Source organism: Caretta caretta, chromosome 10, assembly GCF_965140235.1.
Source record: "Caretta caretta isolate rCarCar2 chromosome 10, rCarCar1.hap1, whole genome shotgun sequence".
NCBI classification, from domain to species: Eukaryota; Metazoa; Chordata; order Testudines; family Cheloniidae; genus Caretta; species Caretta caretta.
In genome coordinates, this window is record NC_134215.1 from 69,256,996 (window position 1) to 69,281,279 (window position 24,284).

A 24,284-nucleotide genomic window follows, 5' to 3' on the forward strand; every position below is an offset into this window, starting at 1 on the left:
TGCCTATGAAAGCAGTTATTTCTAGGGAAGAAAGCGTTTTTCCCCTGTGAAACCCTGAGGTACTTCTACTCCAAGTTGAGGACACTCTGATATTACAATGAGAGAGGCCACAGAACTACATGTGATTAAAAAAAATATATATTGTCCTGCTTACGGACACAATGTGAGGAATAAGCAAAAATGGTCTGGATAAAATAAGAATTTCCTCTCCCCCAGCAAAACCTCCAGCCATGTTAAGAAAGGAAACTTGAACCAAACCTCTCTCAGATACTAAGACATTTTAACTTCTGGTTTCCAATCAGGCCCAGGATATGACAAGCCAAAATACCTTAAGAGAGGCTGTAGTTATGGTTTCTGCATCTACGGCAGAAAATGGAAATACTGTATTAGAAATTTAAGTAGAAAATATGTAGTTGGGAGATTCCAAGCCCAATTTTCAGACCGAGCAGGTTTGGATAAATTTCCTTATGCAACTAGAATCACATCTTGCTCCACTTATTCGCATGAGACCTCTCACTGAGACCAGTGGGATTACTCATCTGAGCAAATGTAATGTGCTTACATTGGTTTCAAGACCACATCCCTGAATTTTGGATGCTTAGCCAATCCATAACGCCATAACCTTCTGAGGCTTGCCCATCACTAAACAAAATACACACACAGCAGCAAGTTCAGTCTTACAACATACATGGTGAAAAGAAAACCAAAACACAACTAGCCAGTGTTGTGACGCATATTAGTACATGTATGCATTTAATTTATGAATGCAAATTGTTTTCAGTTTCACCACTGATAAAATGAAATAACTTACCCAGAACGCCTCTTTCCTCCTCTAGCAGGCATGGATCCTGCCATTCTCACCTGTCCTGTTGCCATAGGTGCAACTGGCAATGTCACTGATCCAGGAATATCTGAAGCCATTTCTGTAATACAGAATGAAAATCATGTTATCCACTATGAAAGGTAATGATGTACAGAAGGCTCTTTTAAAAACACTCAGTGCAGAGTGATCTTTCCTTTTATTTCTAAAAGAAGACAAATTTATCCTTTGTGATTTAAAAGGACTGTACAAATGATGGCAAATTCATTACACTCTTGAAATAGCTTCAGTTTTGTCAATAGATATCCTGAGTGCAATTGGAGAGAGACACAATCACAGCATACACAACTTCCTGTGTATTTCTTTTACGTATTAGCTCACTGTACTTTTGTTCCCTACTGTACAGAAGCTGCCAATGAAGCCTAGCAGTCTTTCACAACACCTAAAAAATACCCTGCAAGGAAGCATATCAATGCAGAACTACTGAAATTAATTAGGTGCTGGGGCATAATTTATCCAGATCAGGCAAAATTTTAAAATATATTCAAATGCAATATTAAAAAGTATGACAAACCCTATATGCTGGTAATTGTGGGTAGCAATGAGGTCTAGTGGCTAGAGCAGGAGATTGGGCCTCAGGAGATGTTATTTACATTCTGGTAGCATTTAGAGACCCTAATCAGAATTCATATCCCAATATGCAAGGTGCTAGGAAGAGTTTACACTCTAGGCTCTTATTCACATCTCTGTCAGTGCCTCGGTGTGTGACGTCAGGCTAATCCGATCTCTATGCCATGCTTTTCCAATCTGTAAAATGGGGATATCAACACTCACCTTAGTTGTTGAGATCACAGAACTAAAAGGCATTTTTATTATCCAAAGACAGCAACTGGATGGGAAACATTTTATTATACTTCAGAATGAAATACACTCTAGAAAAACAGAACAATGTAGTTCTTTCCCTTCTTTCTATCCCATAGATTAAGTATATGTATGGACTTTGTGGAATCATTATATAGGATTTAAGAAATGAAAAGTCTCTCTCCCTCTAAAGCATAGAGATTTCACAGACCATTTGCTGTAGCATGTGGCTGAGATACTACCAACCAAAGATCACAATGTCTAGTGGTCACAAAACAAAAACCCAAAAATGTTTTGTTAAACTGTACAAGGATTGTGCAAACGGGATGTATATTATTACTATTCCCCTCCCCCAAAACAGCTGGTAGGCTGGAGCTTGTGGAAGGATGGAGAGGAATCTGCTGAGAGTGAGCACACATGAAGAGAAAAAAAAAAAGAGACTGGATGATGAAAAAAAAGTGTTCTCCTTCACATACACATACAGCATCTCATTACCCCGCCCCGCCCCCGCCAATGCATTCTCCTCCAAACTTCAACCCTAAATATTAATTCCGGTATTTTAAAATGTTGTGGGGTTTGTTTTTTTTAAATATCATTTAGAACCACACATATCAGGGTTGGCAAAGGCATCTTTGGTCACCTGGTCCATCCCTGGCAGCAACATTTTTAAGGTCTTCAGTGGAAGTTTATTGATTAGGGGAACAGGGATTGAGGGTTGTTCCCATTTTTCATTACTCAGTGCCATAGCCACGATGTTCCGTAACAGAGTGAGAACCAAACCAGTAACTCTAGAGGTGAAACCAGGGGCTTCTAAGGAGGTGAGCATAAGGAAGGTGTCAGAGCTGCTATGCTGCCTCCACTCCACAAATGGATCCCATTAGACTGAGCAGCCTACACCAGCTTCAGGGACATGCCATAAGTCAACCCTAAAACAGAGAAGAATCTGGGCCTATGAAAGTTTCTTAACAGAAAACAAATTATTCGAGAAATCCCGTTATTTTTCTCAACAGACTAGCACAAAAACCCAACTGTGACAGGGAAGCAGAAACCCACTCTCTTTCAACAGCATTTTCTTTCATGTTTGGAGAGCACTTCATTCCTGACATATTTTATTCAAATCCATTATTCAATAAATGTACATTTTGAGTCCCATTGTTTCCATTCACTGCTGCTAGGAATTTCTTCTAGCACATTTATTTTATTAGCTGAACTTCTTTTCAGCCAAGAAGCAACAGAGCAGAGAACGTAAAACAATATGCTTCAAAAATGCATTCAACGATTAAAACAAACAAACAAAAAAGATGTGTCTACAGTGTCATAAGACAGACATAGTAGAGTTACACAAGAACGGAAACATAAAAGCTAAACTGCTATTTCTGAAAATAAGTTATCTTTGAAATATACTGACAATCACCTCACATTTGAAACATATAGCTGAAAGTCATCTTCAGTTGCTCTGCTGATTCGTTTGTTAAAGCAGCTTTTAAAACACTAATAAGTATGCTTTTACAGTGTGTTTCTCACTAAGAGAAACACTGAAATACACACCACTAAGAGGACTGCTCTTTTAACCAGCATGCAGCCCTAGAGCAAAAAGGGATATTTTAACAGAATTTCAAATAAATCCAAAAGTGTCCTTTATTATTTTTTAATACCAGAAAAGAAACATGAACACTCATTTGTGATGAGGCGTTTGTACAGCACTATTTTCCTTCGATACAAAATAAAGCACATACAGTACCTTCAAATGACGTGTTGAAGGTAAGAGGGTCAGAATGGACTCAGCACATTAGACCCCAAAAGAGTCTAAAATTTATAGAATAAGTATCATCTAATGAATGGTCTTTCTACTAACAAGAAAGGGGGTGGGAGGGATAGCTCAGTGGTTTGAGCATTGGCCTGCTAAACCCAGGGTTAAGAGCTCAATCCTTGAGGGGGCCATTTAGGGATCAGGGCAAAAATTGGGGATTGGTCCTGCTTTGAGTAGGGGGTTGGACTAGATGACCTCCTAAGGTCCCTTCCAACCCTGATATTCTATGAAATGCACTTGCCACTGCTCCAACAGTACATTCCACCCTTGACAGCATTCCAAACAGCTCACCTTGCTTATTCAAGGAGTCCCACTGACTATAGTGGATTACACATGTGAAAAAAATCAGCAGTAATTGCCCCTCATGAAAAGAAAAGGAGTTCTTGTGGCACCTTAGAGACTAACCAATTTATTTGAGCATGAGCTTTCGTGAGCTACAGCTCACTTCATCAGATGTAGCTCACGAAAGCTTATGCTCAAATAAATTGGTTAGTCTCTAAGGTGCCACAAGTACTCCTTTTCTTTTTGCAAATACAGACTAACACGGCTGTTACTCTGAAATTTGTCTCTTCTGCCTATCACCACACAGGAATACATTCAGAAATGTAAGGCAAGGACAATCTACATGGCCTTGAAGTCTCCAGCATGGTGAACTTGTCCCACTCAGCTCAGGTGGTAGAAATTCATCAAGCAGCATGGCCTTTTGCGGGCATCTTGATCATCCGTTAATAATACATGATTTTAACCAAATGACTTTAAGGCATGACAGGTAGAGACCTGTATTTCAGGTCTTTGAAATGAACATCTATTTGTCCTTCTAAAGAGCTATGTACAATGGAGATTAACCCTAGTGGCTACCTTTTCATCCAAATATTGAATCCTTTCCAAGGGAAAGAAAAAAAAAAAAGGAGAGATTTGGTTAGAAGTTAGGCACAATCATGGACTCGTTCATATAGAAGTCCAAAACCAGTTGAAAGAGGAATTCCTGAAGCACCTGAAACTCACATCCATCCAGGAAAAACAGTAAGAACAGAGCCTTGCTCACTAGGAAGATTAAATCTCCAACAAGACACACCAAAGAGCTACTTCCAGAGTCAACAGATTTCATGTAATTTTTCATGCATGTCCTCAAGAAACTATGAGCATGGAAAGCAAAAGCCCATCAAACCCCAGAAAGTCAATATACCAAAACTGAAAACTTAGAGGGGAGTTTCAGGCCCCTCATAAAAACAACTCAAATAAACCTGCTGTAGGGAACAGCTTGTGGACAGGATATGCTTGCATGCATAGCAATACAGCATTATACACACACAAAACATTGTGACATTGACCCCGGACTTCACCATGGCTCTAGAATGCAGGATGCATCATAGCTTAAAGCAGCTCGCTGTCCAATACTCAATTCCTTCCCTAAATACCCATGGCGAGTTCTGCAGATCTTGAATTCTGGGGGACGGTAAGGTCTAGCTGTCCAGCTGTATAACAAATGCAGTGACGGTAGCACTTCTAAGGGCCGTGACTGGGATATCAAACACACCTCAGAGGGGAGCTTTCACTACCTAATGACAGCATCATTACTATACAGGGTTAACTAATCTAACAAGGGGGCACTACTACTGAGTCACAATATCCTGCGGAGCGAAGGCTACATTGCTGAGATCAGGTTCTCCCCCAAAAATATGCACTCCAGATTCTGACTGTGCGGAAAATCCACCCAGAATGTGGCCAGACTATACGTTATAGATTCCAGGGAGTCTGACTAGGAAACTGGTTCAGATTTGAATGCCTTTTCAAAGCAGTTATCTCCATCCTGACTTGCCAACAGTCACCCTGCAGGATCAGAGCCTCAATATAATTTCTCCTTCACATGCTAGAAAGCAGATCCTAGAGCTCCGTGGGGAGCAGGGTGATTAGAAGTTGGATGGATCAGAGAAGCAGAGGACAGAAACATGCAGCCTCACAGAATGAGGTACTTGTCTGTGGAAGTCACAGTCACAAGGAAAATGTGACTGGACAGCCTGCTTTCTCTGAGGCTGGACCTGCTGGCACTGAAGGACACCAGAGATGAAGCTAACAGGCTCAGAGAGGTCTACATAGTACTGTACTAAGGGAAACCTACAGACATAGAATAGAAATGATGTGACAATCAGGCCACAAGAAGTACTGCTGCCAGGAGCCCTCTGCTGTATGGAAGAGGGAGTGCAGCAGAAAAAAAGGACACCAGAAAATCAGAAGGGGATACCCGCCAGTGATCTAAATTACATTAGTATAAACAGGGAGCAGCTCCATGGGGGTAAACTGAGTTATTTTGGTGTAATAAAACCAAAGCCTGAAAGTGCATGGGCAGTTATAGCATTGGTTGTGAAAAAAACGGTTACCCATTTTTTTGGAACTGTTCATGTCCATTCCATTCTAGGACGTGGGCATTCTACTTAGATAGAATGAAGCCATTCCGTAAGTCAACACAGTTGTTCATTGCAGTGGCAGACAGGATGAAAGGCTGTCTAGTGTCTGCTCAGAGAATCTCGTCCTGGATTATGGCCTGCATCCGCTACCTCTATGAGCTGGCAAAGGTGCCCCCGCCGGCGATCATGATGGCACACTCAACTAGGGCATAGGCATCATTGGCAGCCTTCCTGGCATAGGTGCCAACCCCAGAGATCTGTCGGGCCGCTACCTGGTTGTCTGTCTACGTTTGCGTCGCATTACATGACGACTCAGCAAGTTCGAGACGATGCTGGCTTTGACAGTAAGCAGACACTGGACAACCTTTCTCCTATCTGTCACTGCAACAAACAACTGTGTGGACTTACAAAACAGCTTTGGTCAATCTATGTAGACTGCCAGCACACTAGAATGGAATCAACATGAACAAGCACTCGAAGAAGAATGGAAGTGCTTGATGTGTGGTACTTGTCAATAAAGTGCCAGAAAAATACAGCTCTCAGGCTCATACACAACCACATACACTGTTGCTACTGTTAACTCAAACAGAAGTATTTAATCAGCACCGGATATTAAGAAATGAGCTGGGCTCTTACTTAGGTTGGGAAGACTCTTTTCTTTTGCAAACAAAAATAAGGGCATATCAAGCATACATAACCCTTACTTAAAAGTGTGAAGGAGTAATGGTCAAAGTGAAATTTGTAGATGAAGTTTGACCATAAATGTTGCCTAACATTGTGGACACAGTAGAGTGGAAAATATCTGTGCAAATACTTTAAATAGCTTTTTTTACAAGAAAGTTTCTCAGTTGTAAACTATTTTTTAAAGGTAAGACATTTGCTTTTGCATTGCAAATCACAGGGTTACAAAAAATGGAGGAACAAGCTTATGCCCAGTAAGACCAATGGTATTCAGACCCGTCTGAGTTAGCAGCAAAGCCAGAGAATAACTTATTGACACAGAGAGCAATTACATAACTTCAATGGAAATCCGGTCCCAGTTTCTGGGATAAAGAATGCTGAGACAGCTCAAATAATCTCAGACTTTCATTCCACCTGACCGCTCCACTTTTTCCCTCCTTCTTCCCACTCCCACCCCCTTCAGTCCGCTTCTTTCCTTTTTTGCCTGTTATCCCCATCTTTCTATTTAAATTGTTACCCCATCATGTCTGTGTAACATTGTCTGATTTTGTACTGTCTGGTCCTGCAGCTTTGTCAAGTTGTAAAGTTGTTTAACTACACAATTTTATTGGATATCCTGTGAAATGCATGGTAATTGGTAACATAGACAAGCTGTGAGTCATTTATACCTGTTTCTATTTTTTTGTACTGTTTATTTCTTTATGAAAATTAATAAAAATTAATCACAAAAAAGGAGAAAATTTACAGGGTATTTATTTCATTAACAGGGTACAAAAAGAAAAGTAATCCAAAAATCAGCCAAATAGCATCAAAATGCCTTACAAGTAGGATTCAAGAAAGCACTCATTCGGTAGGGAATAATCTCCAGTGACAGATTAGATTTCTCTTCTATCTCCATCATCCACGGGCCTGATCCCGCTACCTGTTCTCATGTTGACTTGTACATCAGTCCATGAGTAGTCCCGTGAATTCAAGAAGAACGGTACTATTCGATGTGAGTAAGGGTGACAGAATCTGCCTTGTGAGTCTGTGTCTAGAATTATATTCATGGCTGTAGGCCTCTTTGCTGCCACTTCCCCACTTACAGAATATGACAGCATTTCGTTGGTGTCGCATGTAGGTCATGCCAGAGTGCTTTGGAATCTTTTGAAATGAAGGACATTTTACAAATGTACATTACAAAAAAAAGTATCGATAAATTCCAGCTCCAAATAAAAGATGGTTTGTATTTGTTCTGGCCTTTATAATAAAGTTTTAGGTCTATGTAACTTAAGTTACATTTACTCCACAAAGTGAAACACAACATCAGGTAAAATCTGGTCTCAAGGTTTATTCTAAATAGATTTGTAAATATATGTATGTGATTTTTACAACAACCTGTTTCAATTCTTTGTACTGCTGAGTGTGATATCCTCCAACACAACAACTGAGGGGCTAAACCTCAGCAATCTTAGTGCAGTAAGATCACTGTATTGAACTGTAGGGGGGAAATATTGATTTTATTTTATTTTTAGTTGAATGTTACTTACCAGAGATTGGCCCCTAAGCCAAAATTTCAAATTCAAAACACCTCCCAAGCTTCTGAGTATTCAGACTCCAGATCTGGATTTGAATTTTGAAGCTTTATCTCAGCTCTACTACAGTACATGCTTACGGCTTTTAGACAGACACAGATTTCAGAGGAGCACAACTGACCAGTTGCACATCTTCACAGCGTGTGTCATCCAGCTGCGGGGGAGATTCTGCTACTGTCGTCAGAAACCTCTGCTTCTTGTGAAACTCCCAAAGGAACGGTTTCAGAGGAACAGCCGTGTTAGTCTGTATTCGCAAAAAGAAAAGGAGTACTTGTGGCACCTTAGAGACTAACCAATTTATTTGAGCATGAGCTTTCGTGAGCTACAGCTCACTTCATCAGAAAGTCTGCTGCAGTTTCCACGGTAAACATCTGATGAAGTGAGCTGTAGCTCACGAAAGCTCATGCTCAAATAAATTGGTTAGTCTCTAAGGTGCCACAAGTACTCCTTTTCCCAAAGGAACACGCTCTCTCCCATCTAGAATGGCCACTACCCAACATTACTTTCAGTCAGCGTATTACAGTCTTTGCTTCAGATCAAGACATGCATGATCTGCATAGGTAATGCTGGCCCCGATCCAAAGCCCACTGACATCAATAGCAATCCTTCCACTGACTTCAACGGGCTCTGAAACGCTTTAACTTTCAAATCTTGTGACAAGCGCAATATTTGCTAGTAAATATTAGGGGCCATTGAGGATGCTCTTTCCAGTATTCTTTAATCCTTTACAAGTCATTGTAATATGATAGGTTACATTAGAACTAAATATCAGTGCATGACTAAACCTGAGAGCAGAGGTGCTGGAACAATTTTTATAGTGGGGGTACTGAGAGCCAGTGAACCAAACTGTAAACCCTGGATATAATGGAAAACACTTCAAGCCAGGGGATATGGCAGCACCCCCAGCTCCAGCACCTATGCCTCAGAGATGCCAGTTATATAAATGTTACAGATTTGACTACCAGTCCACAAACTGACTGAAATGGCAATCATCTCAGAGTAAATCTTAGTCTAAGGTTAACACACGTGCCCTGTCCCTTGAACAGAAGCCGATAAAAACGTTTTAGATGTTCCAGAAAGGTAAAGTCTAAAAACTTCTTTAGGTAATGGACAAATACAGTTGTCAAAATCATGAAGAATTAAGATATACAACCACTAACAGATCACAAAGGATTTTACCACCTAGTACAGGCACATTTAAGAGGAACAAAATAAAATCACATTTGTGAATTCAGAACTTTGCAGGTGAAAGCATAGCCACCATGAAGAATATTTCATAACACCTACAGTAAAATCTAATTATAAATTTAGTCACATCACTTTGGTATGTTAATTACACAGAAAGAAAAAACCCAGATAAATTCCACACAGCAGTACAAATTTAAAATACAATTATTTTACAACCTTATTAATATTATTATACATACATACCATTAACAGGTAGGTTAAATAGACAACAGGTCAGAAAAATTTATCATTACATAGGATATGCAAAAGCAGCAATAACCTTTAAATGCTCTTAACTCAGCACAATTATCATATCAAATAAGTCATAAATATAATAAATCCCACCTCTACAGAAGAATTTCTTTCCTGTGACCAAAACCTTCTTGAAAGAAATTTTATCCGCATCTGAGAAACATCAGAAACCTCTGGGAAGAAATGCAACTGCATTGGTATTCTGCTCAGAAAATGTCATCACAGATCTGTTTACCTTAACTGTGGACCATGATTCAGCCAGCAACAACCATCTTGCATACTGATCAACTTATTTGCAGCAAAATTACTAACATTTTCTAAATTAACCACATAGATTCTGGAAAATAGTTAATACTTTTTTTTTTAATTAAGTATATAATATGGACACTATTTTGTACATTTTTCATTCCAGCAAGATGCACTGTACTTTATGGAGCTTCTCCTGTTATTCTATTGTGCATAATATGACATATTCTATTACATACAATTATTAAAGGGACATTTGAGGGAAGTTTAAAGTAAGAGCTTTACCATCTTTAGGATTCACAGGTGAATGTTAATTGCATATGAAAAATGTAAAACAATGAAGTACGTACGTAATTCTTAATGGATCTGTTTTTACAGCATGTTTGGCAGTATGCGCGGTCCTGGAACCTTAATAAGAGTGCAGGAGAGCTGGAGTATCATTAGCGTAGTTCAGCAGCATCAGGAAACCCCAAAGAGTCCCTGCCCCCAAAAAGCTTTAGGCTATTTTTTGGGGTACATCAATTTTTGTGTATTCAACTTGAGACATATCAATAGGGCCTGATTTTCAGAGGGTGGGTAGAGGGTGTCTCAAATTGGGCACCCAAAAATGGTGGTACCCAAAAATAACTAATCTCTTGTGAAAATCTTGGCCTACAATTGTAATTTATCAAGTGAAAGGATACTCCATTTTTGAGGCATGGATATGAAATACTACTTTTAAAATTAAAAACAAAACCCATATTATCAGATCATGAAGCTATTTACGTGGCAATTTCTGACCTTGGATAGGAACGTGCTATTCCAGCTGACTTCAATAAGTGTTATGGATATGTATCCGAGGGCAGAACCTGGCCCAATAAAAGCTCACTAATCTAGAATATTATAGGATACCAAATAAACAGTGTATCAGAGCCAAGTTCTACAATGAGAAACACAAACTTCACTTATGAAACAGCAATTTTAGATAAGAAACTGCTTTAATTGCTTCATAAAAGGACAGAGGAAGTTATAAATTTTATTATTCTACAACTATTACAGCAGACTGCCAAAAAACCATAAAAAATAATTATCTAACACTTAAAGTGTACATTAAGTAACTGTCCCAAAGGAAATTAAATATTTTAGTGCATTTTCAGAAAAGATGTTTGTAATGTAAACTGGGAAATTAGGTGCCAAATTTAATAAAATGGGTCTATGTGCAATTCTACACTTACATTAGCTCACACAATTTCCACAGTTGCACATACGTTTTTGTATGCAGCCTGAGGCCTCATTTTTTCCCACATTTGGCCCTAAAAATGCATCCTTTGTCTATGCAACAGTGACCTGTGCTAATAAACGTGCATACTGTAGGTTTCTCTAAGTGTACTACTTCTGCTTCCTGTGCAATTTGTAGCATGCTGTACTAAAGGCCATTCACAACTCTAAATAGTTCTCTTTTCTAAACTGGGAACTATTTCTAATTTTTGTTTTAATTATAGTAATAGTCCAGAGTTTTCAAAACTACATAATTCAAGGCCAGGTCAATGCTAGAAACTTTTATCAATACAGTAACACTGGTTAAGTGTGTGATTTTTTGTAACATTTCTATACCAGCAAAAGCCCTACTGCAGACACAGTTAGACCAGCATAAAAGTGCCTCTAACCATGTAGCTTATTTCACTTGGGAACCTGATTTATACTGCCAAATATGCTCTAGTGCACCCCTGGCCCAAAAACACATTTTGCAGTGACAGTTTGATTCGGCCCACGGTAACAGCCATCAGTGCTGGTGACGAAATGAAAGGAGAGGGTGGTTTCTTTTCCCAGCTAATGAGTGAGAAACACCTGAGTAAACTGGGGAAGTTGCCAACCACAGAAGCTGAGCAGTATTACCAATGCCAGGAGTTTAAAAATCATGAGTCAGACCCCCCTCACCCACCTCCCACCAAAATAAATATGATCGTGTCCTAAAACTCATAGGATCTTTCAAAAGACTAAATCATGGTTTTGGGGGGCCGTCTTCTGGTTTTTAAACTCCCTCTGTTCATCCCCAACATATCTGTGATGATTAAAGGCTGAACATTCAACCTCATTGCATACAAAATGTGCACACAAATATGTAGGCACCAGCTTCTATAGGCTCCTGCTCCCTGGCTCCTCCCCACCTCCGCAGCGAATGGTTCATCGCTGATTCACCTTAATCGCTTCTCTTATTCCCATCCTTTTCTCCTCATTCCCATTTTTTTCATCCCTCTCTTCTTAGCATACTAACAGCTTCCAGCTTGGGAAAAGAGGCGCTTCTTGCATCACGCTCCAGCAGACACGTACAATGGGCATTGCCGACACCTTCCAACGAGCCACCCTCATGGTTAAAAGAGAATTTGCTTGGACTTCAATTGTTCAAAGGAGCAAAGGATAAAGAAGAATCCTTAGTGCTCTATTAACTTCAGTTCAACTGTGACACTAGACACAAGTGGAGGGTCTGGCCCCTGTTGTTTAAAAGATTCCATAAATTCCAGGGACAGATTTTCAAAGCCAATTTTGCAGCCTCTCTGCAAATTGGCCAGTGGTAAGAACCATGGGGTATGCCCCCAGAAGTCCCAGACATGGGGGAGAGCAGCATCAGTGAGGACACAGTAACTCGAGTAGAGCTACTCACACCTGGACTAGGCTAACCCAAGTGCTTAGACCCGCCTGATGCTGATTGCCCGAGATAACTCTGCATACCCTCAGTCTTAATTCTGAGTTTTGTTTTGTTTTCTGGAGAATGGGAGCAGTCCTTCAGAAAGCAGTGCAAAATGTGGATCACGGTTTTTGTACTTGGGTCGGAGCATAATGAAGTTCAACAATCGAATAAGAGCCCAGGTTAGCTCTGCAGTGAAGACATACTCTGAGTGTCAAATATCTAGGCACAGTTACACTCACAAATGGGTAAATTGGGTAGTCACATAGCTAACGGCCCAATCTGCATTCTCAAAAGTAAGGATTTCATGTGAAGTTCACTGGCCAATCTGCGGAGGCTTCAAAGTTGACATTGAAAATCTGTCCGTGGAATTGATGGAATATCTAAACAGGGGCCAGACCCTCAACTTGGGCAAAGTGTCATAACTCAGCTGAAGTTAATAGAGCTATGACAATTTTCACCAGCTGAGGATCTAGGCCTAGGCCAGGGGTTCGCACAACAAATTTTTTGGTGGCCTCAAAGTGCGGCCACCAACTCTTGCTGGGGGGTTACGCTGACAATTTTTCTTAAAATACTTAATTTACTTTAGGAAAAAATATATATGCACATACACATGTCCAAATCATTGTAATTTATTGAATCTGTGTTATTGAGACTGCAAAAAAAAATAACATACAGCTGTCTCTCTTCTTTACTGGACCTAAACAGAATAGAAACACAAATAAGGCGCTCTGCAGGTTATTGTCTTTTTTGTTGTTGTGTCTTTTCCTTTTTTTGGTTGCTTTTTTAAAAAAGACTTGCTAGCTAATAAGTCTGCTGCTGAGAAAAGTGATATTAACAAACATACAAATATCACTTTTCACAGCAGCAGACTTACTCAGTCCTGGCAAGCCCGGGGACAAATTAAGTCTTGGATGGGGAGGTCGGTAGAAGGGAAGTGGGGGACAGGGGGAAATGCATAATGAGCCGGCGGAGGCAGCGGGAGCCAGGGACAACGGGGGGTGAGCCCCACTGCTAGGGGTTGGAGCCCCGGGGCCAGAGCCTGCTACACCAGGGCTGGAGCCCAACTCTACATCCCTAGGAAGGTGGGGAACTCATTAGCTGCCTCTTCCTCCAGCATTTGAGTCTCCAGAGGGGGCAGGGTCCAACCCCTGCTGGTGGCCCTTGGGGAGGGACCACTGCTTTGTCCCCCCAATCACTGCCCAGGAGTCTGTGGCTGCAAGAAAAGCCCCTGGTGGCCGCATTTGAGATACGCAGGCCTAGGACCTCACATAGCACAGTATATTGCCATACATAGGTACAACAGCAATCTCTAGGGATGCATATTTTAATTTGTCCTTGTTTTGTTGTTTAGACATTCAAGATCATTTGATCAATTTTCCCCCGTTTAATAAGTATTAATCAAATGATTCTCCATCACAAAATTAGGCTTCCCACACAAAGCAGCGTTTCCATTTAAAAGAAATTATCATTCTCCCTCCCCCTATGATATTTTGAATGTGCTTAAAATAACAACATAAGTATAAGCTGTGCGCAAGAACAGCAAGAAAAAGTTTCTCTAATAATTTTTTTTCGTAAATTTTACACACTCTATTAGAACTAACAAATGCAATATAGGATTGTTCCATCATTCATGCAGCACCATATCTATAGAATCTCAATTTTATATGTAATGACTTTATCTATTAACATACAAATTGAAGCAATGTAACATACATCCAAACTGTGCACATAAGCACAAAGAGGAAAACTAAGGAAGTGTAATGACTCTTCTTCAAACTTTCTCAAAGATAGATTGTGCTTAGTCCATTAACTCATCATTTAACGTTTTCATTTAGTTAGTTTGTTTAGTTTATTTTGGTTGGCATTCCACCAGAAATTCATGTACAGGAAATGTGTTTTCCTTTCTAAAATGGAACACTTAGTAGATGACATACAGCAAAACACCAGGAGGTAAAGTGGAAGTTGTAACACAAGAATGTGTTAAAACTAGACATAATAATATTGCATTAGATTTTAAAAAATTACACACACACACACAGAGTCCAGAGGCCACCATTATTTATTACTTGAAAATGATGTGAGTGAGATTCTTGTCTCTGTTCCCACCAGTACACAAACAGCCTCAGTGGAGTTACTCTGGATTTATACTTGTATAATAGAGTTCAGAGTCTGTCGTAGTGTTAGCAAAAAAATTATCTTATTGTACTTTGCTGAGATCCAGACTGTGCCCAAATCCTGTCGCATTTTCCTCCACAACATTTCTAAGATCTGACATTTTCTGTCTAGATAGCAAAATTCTCATCTAGGCTCTCTATCTCCAGTCTTACCTGCTGTAATTACTTGTTCTCCTTCCCCAAATCCCACCTTACTGTTTTGTTACATCGCTCCACCCTATTATATCATGTTTGAGATGACCTATAGACTCTTCTGGGAAATTGTCTCTTTTTATCCATTTGGGAGGATGCCTAGCAAACGTTTGGGCTTTGTAACAAATAAGCAATTATAACTGTTCAACACTTTATTATTCACTATTACAGACTATTTTTTTAATCCACCCATCTTTAAATTATTTATTAAAAATCAATACTTCACTATTAACTTCAGTGTCACCATCATCAATCTCTGTCCTTTAACTTTACATCTTGGTCAGTAATAATTACTTTGGTCAACCAAAGTCGATTTAGATCTCTACCAAAAGTCAATTTTTAATCATTAGAATCCAGAGCCATATGGTTCATACAAAAGATTCAGCTGTCAATTTCCAAGAATTATTTTACAGTTGCCTTTAGAATATTTATGGTGCTATATTAAGAAAAAAATAAGCCAGATCAATATTATTCAGCACTGTTCCAAAGTTTAAATCACAGCAAGATGGCAAAGCATCCCATTCTGAGAGGTGCTGAGTGCCCTCGATTTCTATTAACTTCATAAAGCATAATAAATAGTAGTAAACAGACAATGAATTAAAGTTAATGGATACTAAATCAACTTAAAATGTTGACTGGGATTGATTTTAACCAACTGCAGCAAGACACCAGTAACTCAGCCTTCCTGGGTAGCCAAACCTTTGCATTGCTCCCCCAAGCTGTTATCTCCACCCATCAAGATACCAAAGTCATATGAAAGTTTTATTCCATGATTGGAGATGCAGTAGGTTCACAATCCCTGCCCATACTTTCTGTTAAGCCAACTGCATACAGTACAAACTTGTTTTCAAAACATCCTGATCGTGGAGTCAGAACAATTTTTCTAATTTTAACTTTCAGCTGGAGAATACTGCCAGCAGATTTCTGCTGAAAATTATTCATGTTTTTAAATGAATTTCCTTTCATCGTTCCTGGCCTCCAATTATAATTGCTTTGCATAAGCATCCTTGCAGTCCAGTTTTACTGGCACAAATATTCACAGAAAGTATAGTAGACACCAAGTTTTAAATTTGGCTCAATCACTAATTCATTCTGACAACCAAAAGATATCACGTGACTTACTTCATCAAATAGAACAGAATACACATAGTGAATACTGAACGTCAAATACTCAGAGAAATACTGGTAATCCATAAAGCTAAACCATTTTCAAAATTTCATCGAACAACTGAACATATAGTTTTGATGAAATCATAATCAATTTGCAACTGATCAAGCAAAAAATTTAATAATTCTACCACTTAAATTATTCATTGCAAATAACTTACTTGCATCTTTCAAATGATTTTGTAAACTTATTCATTGTATCTGCATAATAAAAAAATCGTGTTGCAGTAGGGATGTACAACTTTTAAGTTTCATTCAGAATATCATGCTGGGTTTATCAAATACTTAATTATCAGTATATTTAGGGTATCACTGGGCATGCTTAGTTAACCAGTGTCTAACGTATTCAAAAGTTACTGTATCATTAAACAATATTTTACTGACTGCACTCGTGTCTGCAATCCTGCTTGGTCAGCAAGTAAGGGATATTTATTTAATGTTATGATACTGAACTGACCTTTTGTGTGTTTTCAAATCCCTATTCATCATCATAAGTCAAACTGAAGAGAAAATTAAAGTGCAGTTGCCAGAAAAGTCACTCAGTAAAAATGACCATATGAGAGTTCCTTATTGAGTCTCTCCCCCTGATTTCTAGTTTGAGGTTCCTTAGTCTACAAAGATTTCCCACGCCCTTCCCCGCGCTTTAAACTCCAGTTCTGCAAACTCAGCCTGCGTTCAAGACATTAAGTTGTGTCCTTTTGCCCCCTACATCACCACCAGTAAATAAAGACCCTCTGATTAGCATTTAGAGGGCATTTTTTTCTATTAATGAAGCAAGAAGCAGAAAAGAATCCAGCACTGAAAAAAATGCTTTAAAATAAACATTAACACTATCCATTGAATTTATATAAACATTGAATTCTACCAAGCCTAGGTAAAGTCTAGTCTACAGGCTGCAGGAAAGGGCTGGGAACCAGGAAATCATGGGTTCAGATATGACTGATGCTTGGACAAGTCACCTAAAAAGAGTATTTCATTATTGCCCCAAAACTGCAGTCGCTGGCATTTAGCAGTGGATTCTTTCAGTCAGACATCTAACTGGAGATTCCAAAACACTCCATTCTACAAAATTAAGTGCTCTAACATCTCACGTATTGACTCTTTTCAGAGTCTTTGTCAGTCATTCAAAATTATCGCAAAAAGGTCGACGTTTTCTGCAGTTGAAAAGATTTGGCCAAAGGAAGATTATGATTTTTCTGCCCTTTGCTGCGCCAGTGACATTTATTATGCTGTTAAGAATGCTAGTCTCTCCCCCTTGCTGTCTGAGTATCACACCCTTTATGTCTATGAGTAAAGAGGAACAAATAAAAACCCATCCGTTTTTGGAAGTTCCGAAGGTAATTGCAGGGGTGGGGTGGTTTTTTGTTTTTTTTTTATTTTTAGATTGTAAAAATCTTTCATTCCAACTGGTGCCCCAAAGAGAACACCTTCAGAATAAGACATGACGGAGAGCTTTATAAGTAAATACACAACTCAGCCAGCCTTGTTATAGGAGAATCTCCGGGGAAATATTCGTTTTACCAAGAATTTGCTACAAATGTTGAGAATCTCAAATCCTGCTTAACTTCATCACAAAGAACTGTTTCTGAACATTTACTCTGATCTAAATTAAAATAAAGTCAATTAAAAGTAAGCTTTCCTATGTTTTCAGAAGGAGGTTGTTACCCTTAGAGACCACTATTACTGCATTTTCCAGAATTACAATCACAGGGTTTCACTAGCAATTTACCATCGGAACCATTAAGCAGACATTCTTTCCCTGACTTTTTAAACAACTGAAGATCTAAAATAATGGAAGATTAAGGGAACACGGAAAGAGAAATATTCAGATTAAACATTATGTCACGTTCACTAGAAGCTGATTGTTCCCAGAAGTACACAGACAGTCTGTAGATGCTTTGAACTTGGAAGTGAAGAATGTTATTGAATAAAATTTTCTACAAACAAGCTAGATGTTTATATACAAGCCTTGACAAAATTGAATTTTTCACATTTATATCTGGAAGAGCAGCAAGACAGCCTTTACATATGTAAACATGAAGGAAACATGAAATCACACCAAATGTCAGATTTGGCTATCAAGTTCTAGCTAACAGCAGAATTCTCCATAACTACATACCAAAGGACATGTAGTTTTCAGCTATATTTTATAAGAAAGAGCCATGGGAAGAAAATTAAGTGCCAACACCAAGAAGAAAGACTGCTTGACATGGGACCCTTTTCAGTGTTCATTTTATTTATTTGTAAAGACAGACTAAATAGCCTATTTCAAGGAGCAATCTTCTACAGTTTATACATCACACAACCACACCAAACAGAGTGGTTTTCCTTCCTCTAGCAAGCCATCCCATGCTTTCCACAATAAAGATGAACAAACTCTTGAAAGACGTGTGTGCCCTTTTTCGGTTTTTTAAGTGTGCATGTATTTTAAGTATTATTGAACCACTTGGTAAAGTTGTGTGTGTGTGTTCAATATTTCACCCTCACTTTAAAATCTAATTGTAACAACCCAATAACAGGTTGGAATGCTTTCAAAAGCAGTGAGCAGCTGATGGAATGAGTAGGCAGAGAGCGAGTTGCAAAACACATATTAAAACTAGAAAAGACATGGGAGCTCTAGCAGTTTAATAGCGAAGGATCACTGGTGGTGTTCCCTTGCCTAGGTGTATATTTTGTTAAGACAATTAAAGGATATGTGTTTTGCCTTATCACTAACATATCTAGCATACAGAGTGATGAATGTGAATATGTTAAATGTAACAACTAACGTCCCCAGAATGAAGGATACTTGTTGCTTCCAGAGTAGCAGCTTTTAGTTTTACACCTACATCTTTTCTCCCTAAGCTCCAGCAAAAAACCAATAACCAATGAAAGATACAATTGGTGTCATGCTTTCACGGTTGTGATTCAAACATCAATCCTGCAACTGAGCTATTGGTTAACTGTAAGTACTTGGAGAAGGAAAACTTGTAGAACTTAATAACATACATAGAAGGCTAGCAAAGACTATTCAGAACAGACATGGATGGCTGAGTTTTGTTTGTGCCCTGAGCAACATTTCATGGTCTGGGAAGGATTCAGATGAGTTCACGTGTGAAAAGCAACACTGGTTTCCACATAGGAAAGATTCTAATCACTCTAAATATTAGCATGCTGTGGAAAAGGCTTCTTCATCTTATTGCTGAATATGGTTGAAACTATAAATAATTTTTATATCAATAATTTTGTTCTATCACTTTGGAAAAAAATGGACACACTGTTTGTTCCAGGTCCAGACTCTCTGACATCTCTCCCTTAAAAGTAAAGTTCAGCTTTGAAACTTCTCCACGTCTACACCACCATTTATGTTGGTATAACTTATGTCACTTATGTCAGTGACATTTGTGAATAAGCCAACCCCCCCACATGATGTAAGTTATACCAACTTAAGCACTGGTGTGGACAGCGCTATGTCAGTGGGAAAGCTTCTCCTGCCACAGCTGCCAACGGTCATTGGAGATGGATTATTTAAGTCAACAGGAGAGCTCTCTCCCATCAGCTTAGAGCGGCTACACAAGAGAGTTTACAGCAGCGCTGCCTTAGACTACTATTTGTATTACTGTCATACCTAAAGGGCTCAACCAAAACAGGGTCCCACTAGGCTAAATTCTGTACCAGTGTAATGGGTTTGGAGAAGGCAATATGGTAACATCAGGTATAGCATTTCTTTCCCTTTTTTGTACCTCAGCTTACCTTTCTGCTGTGATAGAGACCAGAGCTAGGTCTGTTCAGGACTTCCATATAATGCAGAGTTAATCTGATAAAAGGAGAGTGGCACACAATCTCTAAAGAAAAATGTTCACTAAATCTATCTATATGAATACACTACAGTTCAGGGACTGGCAACCTTTGGCACGTGGCCCGCCAGGGTAAGCACCCTGTTGGGCTGGGCCGGTTTGTTTACCTGCCACGTCCGCAGGTTCAGCCAATCGCGCCTCCCACTGGCCCCGGTTCACCGCTCCAGGCCAGTGCGGGTGGTGGGAAGCGGCGCAGGCCAAAGGTTGCTAATTGCTGTTATAGTTTATGACCCTTGAAACAACTGTGAATACTTTCAACACCAACTCTTTCAGTATTTCCTTCTCCCCTCAAACTATTAATACTTGTTACAATCAAGTTCAAATGCAAACTATAATTATGCACATGCATACATACATACATTCCCCCAGGACTCTTCTCTGGGAGGATTTACCCTTCTCAGTCTTGGCAGAATGGGGTCCTAACTCTCTGTAGGGCATGCAAACTCCTTAATGTCTGGGAAACTCAGATCCAACAACATCCTCTGAATTTTTCAAAATTATAGTATGTTTTCTCTACCATCACAAAACTGCGTCAATTTCAAAACCATTTCCATTTTTCATGCGCCAGTTGCAGAAGACTTAAAGGAGGGAACTATATTTCTTGATCTTAATGGGTTCTGAAACAACAAAGGCACACTCAAGGAATGAAAACTCAAAATTCAGCTGAGTTCATCTCATGTACATTTGCATGACTGGGATTTTAATAATGTCAAGGTGCAGCACTGCAAGTTAAATGACTGTAAAATGAAATCCTGTATTTATTTGTTTTTCAGCTGAATGTTACAAATGGCAGCTGAAATGATAAAACAAAGAAAGAGGAAGTTAATTGGTTCTCATTATTAAAGCAAACTGAGATATCACTCAGAGTTCTCATATCGATACATTTTATATTAATCTCTCTCTCTCTTGCTATTACCATCACCACCACATGAGCAGTTTGGGGGGGGGGGGGGGAGGAGAGACAAAAGGCACTGAGGGTGAAGAAAAGCAGCTCTGTTTTGCTCCTACCTAGCACCTTTAACTTTGCCCATGTTTAGTCATTTGTACCCAGGATCCACCATTAAAAGCATGTGCCTCTACTATTTAAGCTAAAAGAGAAAAACTCAACAGCTGGTAGCAGTAATAGGCTATTATACTCTATGTCACCTAGCCACTAGAGCAGGACACAGTACACTTGGCTAATGTGTTACACACCTCCTGACACTCTATACTAACTTAGAATACAAGTTCTGTTACTATAACACTTAATGCTTTTAATAGCTCCTCCAAAAGTGTTGAACAGATGTCCCCTGTACAGAGAAGCTATAATTCTATATTAGCTATTACTGTACATTGCCCAACACACATCTCTTTATTACAAAATGTTAGCGTATTCAAACAATTGGGCAAATTAGCTGAACAGTGCTAATCTGGTGCACATTCTCACAGCACCCAAAAGTCCCATGAAAGTCAGTGTAAGTTAGGGGTACGGAATCTAGTTTCCTATTGTCCACCTCAGTAGTTGCCATAGAACTCATGGAACATTTTCAAGGCGACACAGTCGGTCAAGAAATTTCAAGCACCATCACAAAGGTGCTCTCAAATGTGAACTTTGTAAAACAACATCTTGGTGTCCAGGTTTACTGACTGTCAGCAGCACTCATCAGGCTGAAACTTATTTTCCTGGCCAGTCATACGGGTCAGCATCCACTGACTTCTGTGGTTACGGTTACATGTGTTACTGCTTAGTGTTTAGGAACTTAGACATTTTCCATTTCAAAACAAGATTTTTCTAGCTGACAGCACTTTAAGGTAAACCTGCTTTCTGACAATTAAGCAGTGTTCTCACATTACCACCAATAACAAAGATCCTGTAGCATGCATGAAACAAAATAAAATCCAGCTCTTATTTCCACAGCTGTATCGGCTCTGCAGTGCTGAGAGGAGTAAAACTTGTTTTTGTCAGTAAACAAAACAAATGTGACTCAGAGGACACAAAGAGTACAGTTACAAGCGGTAGCTAAATGCCATTTTTATAGCTACTTTCATGACTGTAACCACTTTCCAGTGGCTACTGTTACATGCAGCAGCTAGTCAGTGGACTATACTGACCTCTGCCATGTGACAATGGTATGAGCTTTGTAACCCAGACTCATGTCAGGTGATTGGGGATAGAAAACAAAATACCAGTCTCTTACCAGCCTTCCTGTGTGCCACGACTTTATTACACTGCCCCTCTTCAGGATGGGGGTGTTGTACTGGATCACACAGTCAATGATATTTCACCCAGTTATTATTTCTTCTTATTTTATATTGCCATAATATCTGGAGGCCCTAATCCCAATTGTCATATGATCCGATTGTAAGAAGTTACTTTACTTCTCCCTGCATCCTGAAACAATTTGACCCTGATTTTTAAATATGGCCAGACCTCAGCCTCTGATTTTGCACCCAGATACAACAGTGGGTGCAACTTTACAAGCATACAGCACTACAAGTCCATTTTACTGCACTCAGACAGCTACCCATCTACCTAAACGGTAATATATCTAGGTGGTATAAAATGCACATGTAATTATTTATGCCCCAAAATTGTGTTCCTAATTATTTCTGGGATCAAAATTGGATGCCATTTTTCGTCAACAGATTTTTCATTTATTGTCTATCCAATAGAAAGGGATTCTGGTTTTTTATCCTCCATAATACAACAGTGCAGTATTTTAGGCCTTTGCAGCATCTGTCATTTGTTGGCATGTCTCTTCCCATAAACTATTTGCATGTAACTGACAGTCAAAATCTACAGATACATTTTGAGTCTGCCCGTAAGCAAATATTACTGGTAAAGTGTAAAGGAATATTTAAACAAGCACATATACCAATAGCAAAGAAAAACAGACAAATTATAGGGTAATTAACATACAAATGACGATCCAGTTGTTAATTACTATCTGTTCCAGGCGTTCTGTATGAGCAACTTACCTTAAAAGCCTTACAATATGTATACAAGTAGAGTCAGCAATTAAACACTTCAACTCTCCTCTGGCTTTATTAGAGAAAGATGACAACTTCTGCATATGATTTTATTTGTTAGATGTGTTTGAAGTTTAGCTGAGGGAAGGACTGGCAGCACAAATCTGTAATTTAAAGTGCAAAGTTGTGACCTGTCCTTGAGCAAAACAGCAAAACGTATGTGTTCATGGAGTGCACATCTAACTTAATAGACGTTCCCAATCTTGAGCCAACTAATAAAAATAATACTCTGCACTTAAACAGTGCTTTCCATGGAAGGCAGTGTGGTTAGTGATTAAAACAAGAAAGCCTCACCTTCCCTTAGGGAAGGCTGCTGGCTCTACCTACTGAATAACTATGGGACTTTCTTAAATGCTGTCTTAGCACTTGAGAGAAGCAACAGTACAAAACTAGAATTTGTTTAAACAACAGTAATTGAGAAGCAAGAATGCTGCTGAGCCCAGTGCCAGAGTTAACTCTGACAGAGTGGCTGTACCAGATGGAAAGGAAATTGAGTAGTGAGGAGGAAAGTGAGACAAGAAGGAGAATGATCTGAACAAAAAGGCCAGGGGAACAGAAAAGAAAAGAAAGGGAAAAAGCAGACGAAAGAGAAGGAAGATGGGATTGCAGAAATAGGTTAATAAAAGGAGACCTTCCTAGACCTCCGGAATATGAAAACGTTTCAGCAGTACTAGATCTAGACCTACTTACAATGCAAAGGATTTTCCTTTGTATGCACTTTCTTTCTCAAAGAAACACTGGTTTCTCCTGGATTCAAAAAGGAGCTCGTAGATACCTGGAGATTATCTTTCAATGTATAATCTGAATACTGGCTGCCTTCAGCAATCCACACAGCTAGGAAACCCCTTCGTAATGATACTCTAATAGGTGGATCCTCTGCTGATGTAATTTACCCCAATTTCCACTGAGGATCTGGCCTTACAAGTCCCTGTTGATATTTAGAAGCAGACATTCCATTTGTTATGGATTGCTAGTCTGCTAGCTTTTCTAGTGTAATTTGTTGCACTTACATTTATTATTAGGAAAAAGAAAACAATTCCAAACTGCATAAGCAACACTGCACTGAGGACAAGGAGAATAGAACATATAGTGAGAGATAGGACCTGCACCACCGAGCATACAATCTAAATAAAAATTTAAAAAGATAGACAAAGAGAGAGAAAAAGGGAGTCATTTTACAGAGGTACAGAAAGATTCACTGACTTGCCAAGGGTCAGACAGGAAATCTTCCACAGAGCCAGGAATTAAACCCAGATCACCTAAGTTCCAGTCCAGTGACTTAAATACAAGATAGTCATTTCTCACCTTACTAGCATTGATTTTATTAGCATGCTAATTTTCATAAGTTAGTGCTGAATTTAT

At 39.2% G+C, this 24,284-nt stretch overlaps 1 protein-coding gene across 7 annotated transcripts in view; it reads right to left on the bottom strand.

Annotated features, from left to right (window-relative positions):
* ARNT2 (aryl hydrocarbon receptor nuclear translocator 2) overlaps positions 1-24,284 on the bottom strand; it is a 134,742-nt gene that overhangs the window by 100,673 nt on the left and 9,785 nt on the right. For 6 of the 7 annotated variants that reach the window (XM_048866563.2, XM_075133157.1, XM_075133156.1 and 3 more), the window contains exon 2: positions 812-923. In XM_048866563.2, coding sequence (XP_048722520.2) covers positions 812-923 — 112 coding nt within the window. Of the gene's footprint in view, positions 1-811; positions 924-9,723; positions 9,843-24,284 lie in introns of those variants that run through there. The other variant, XM_048866564.2, reaches the window with a different exon arrangement.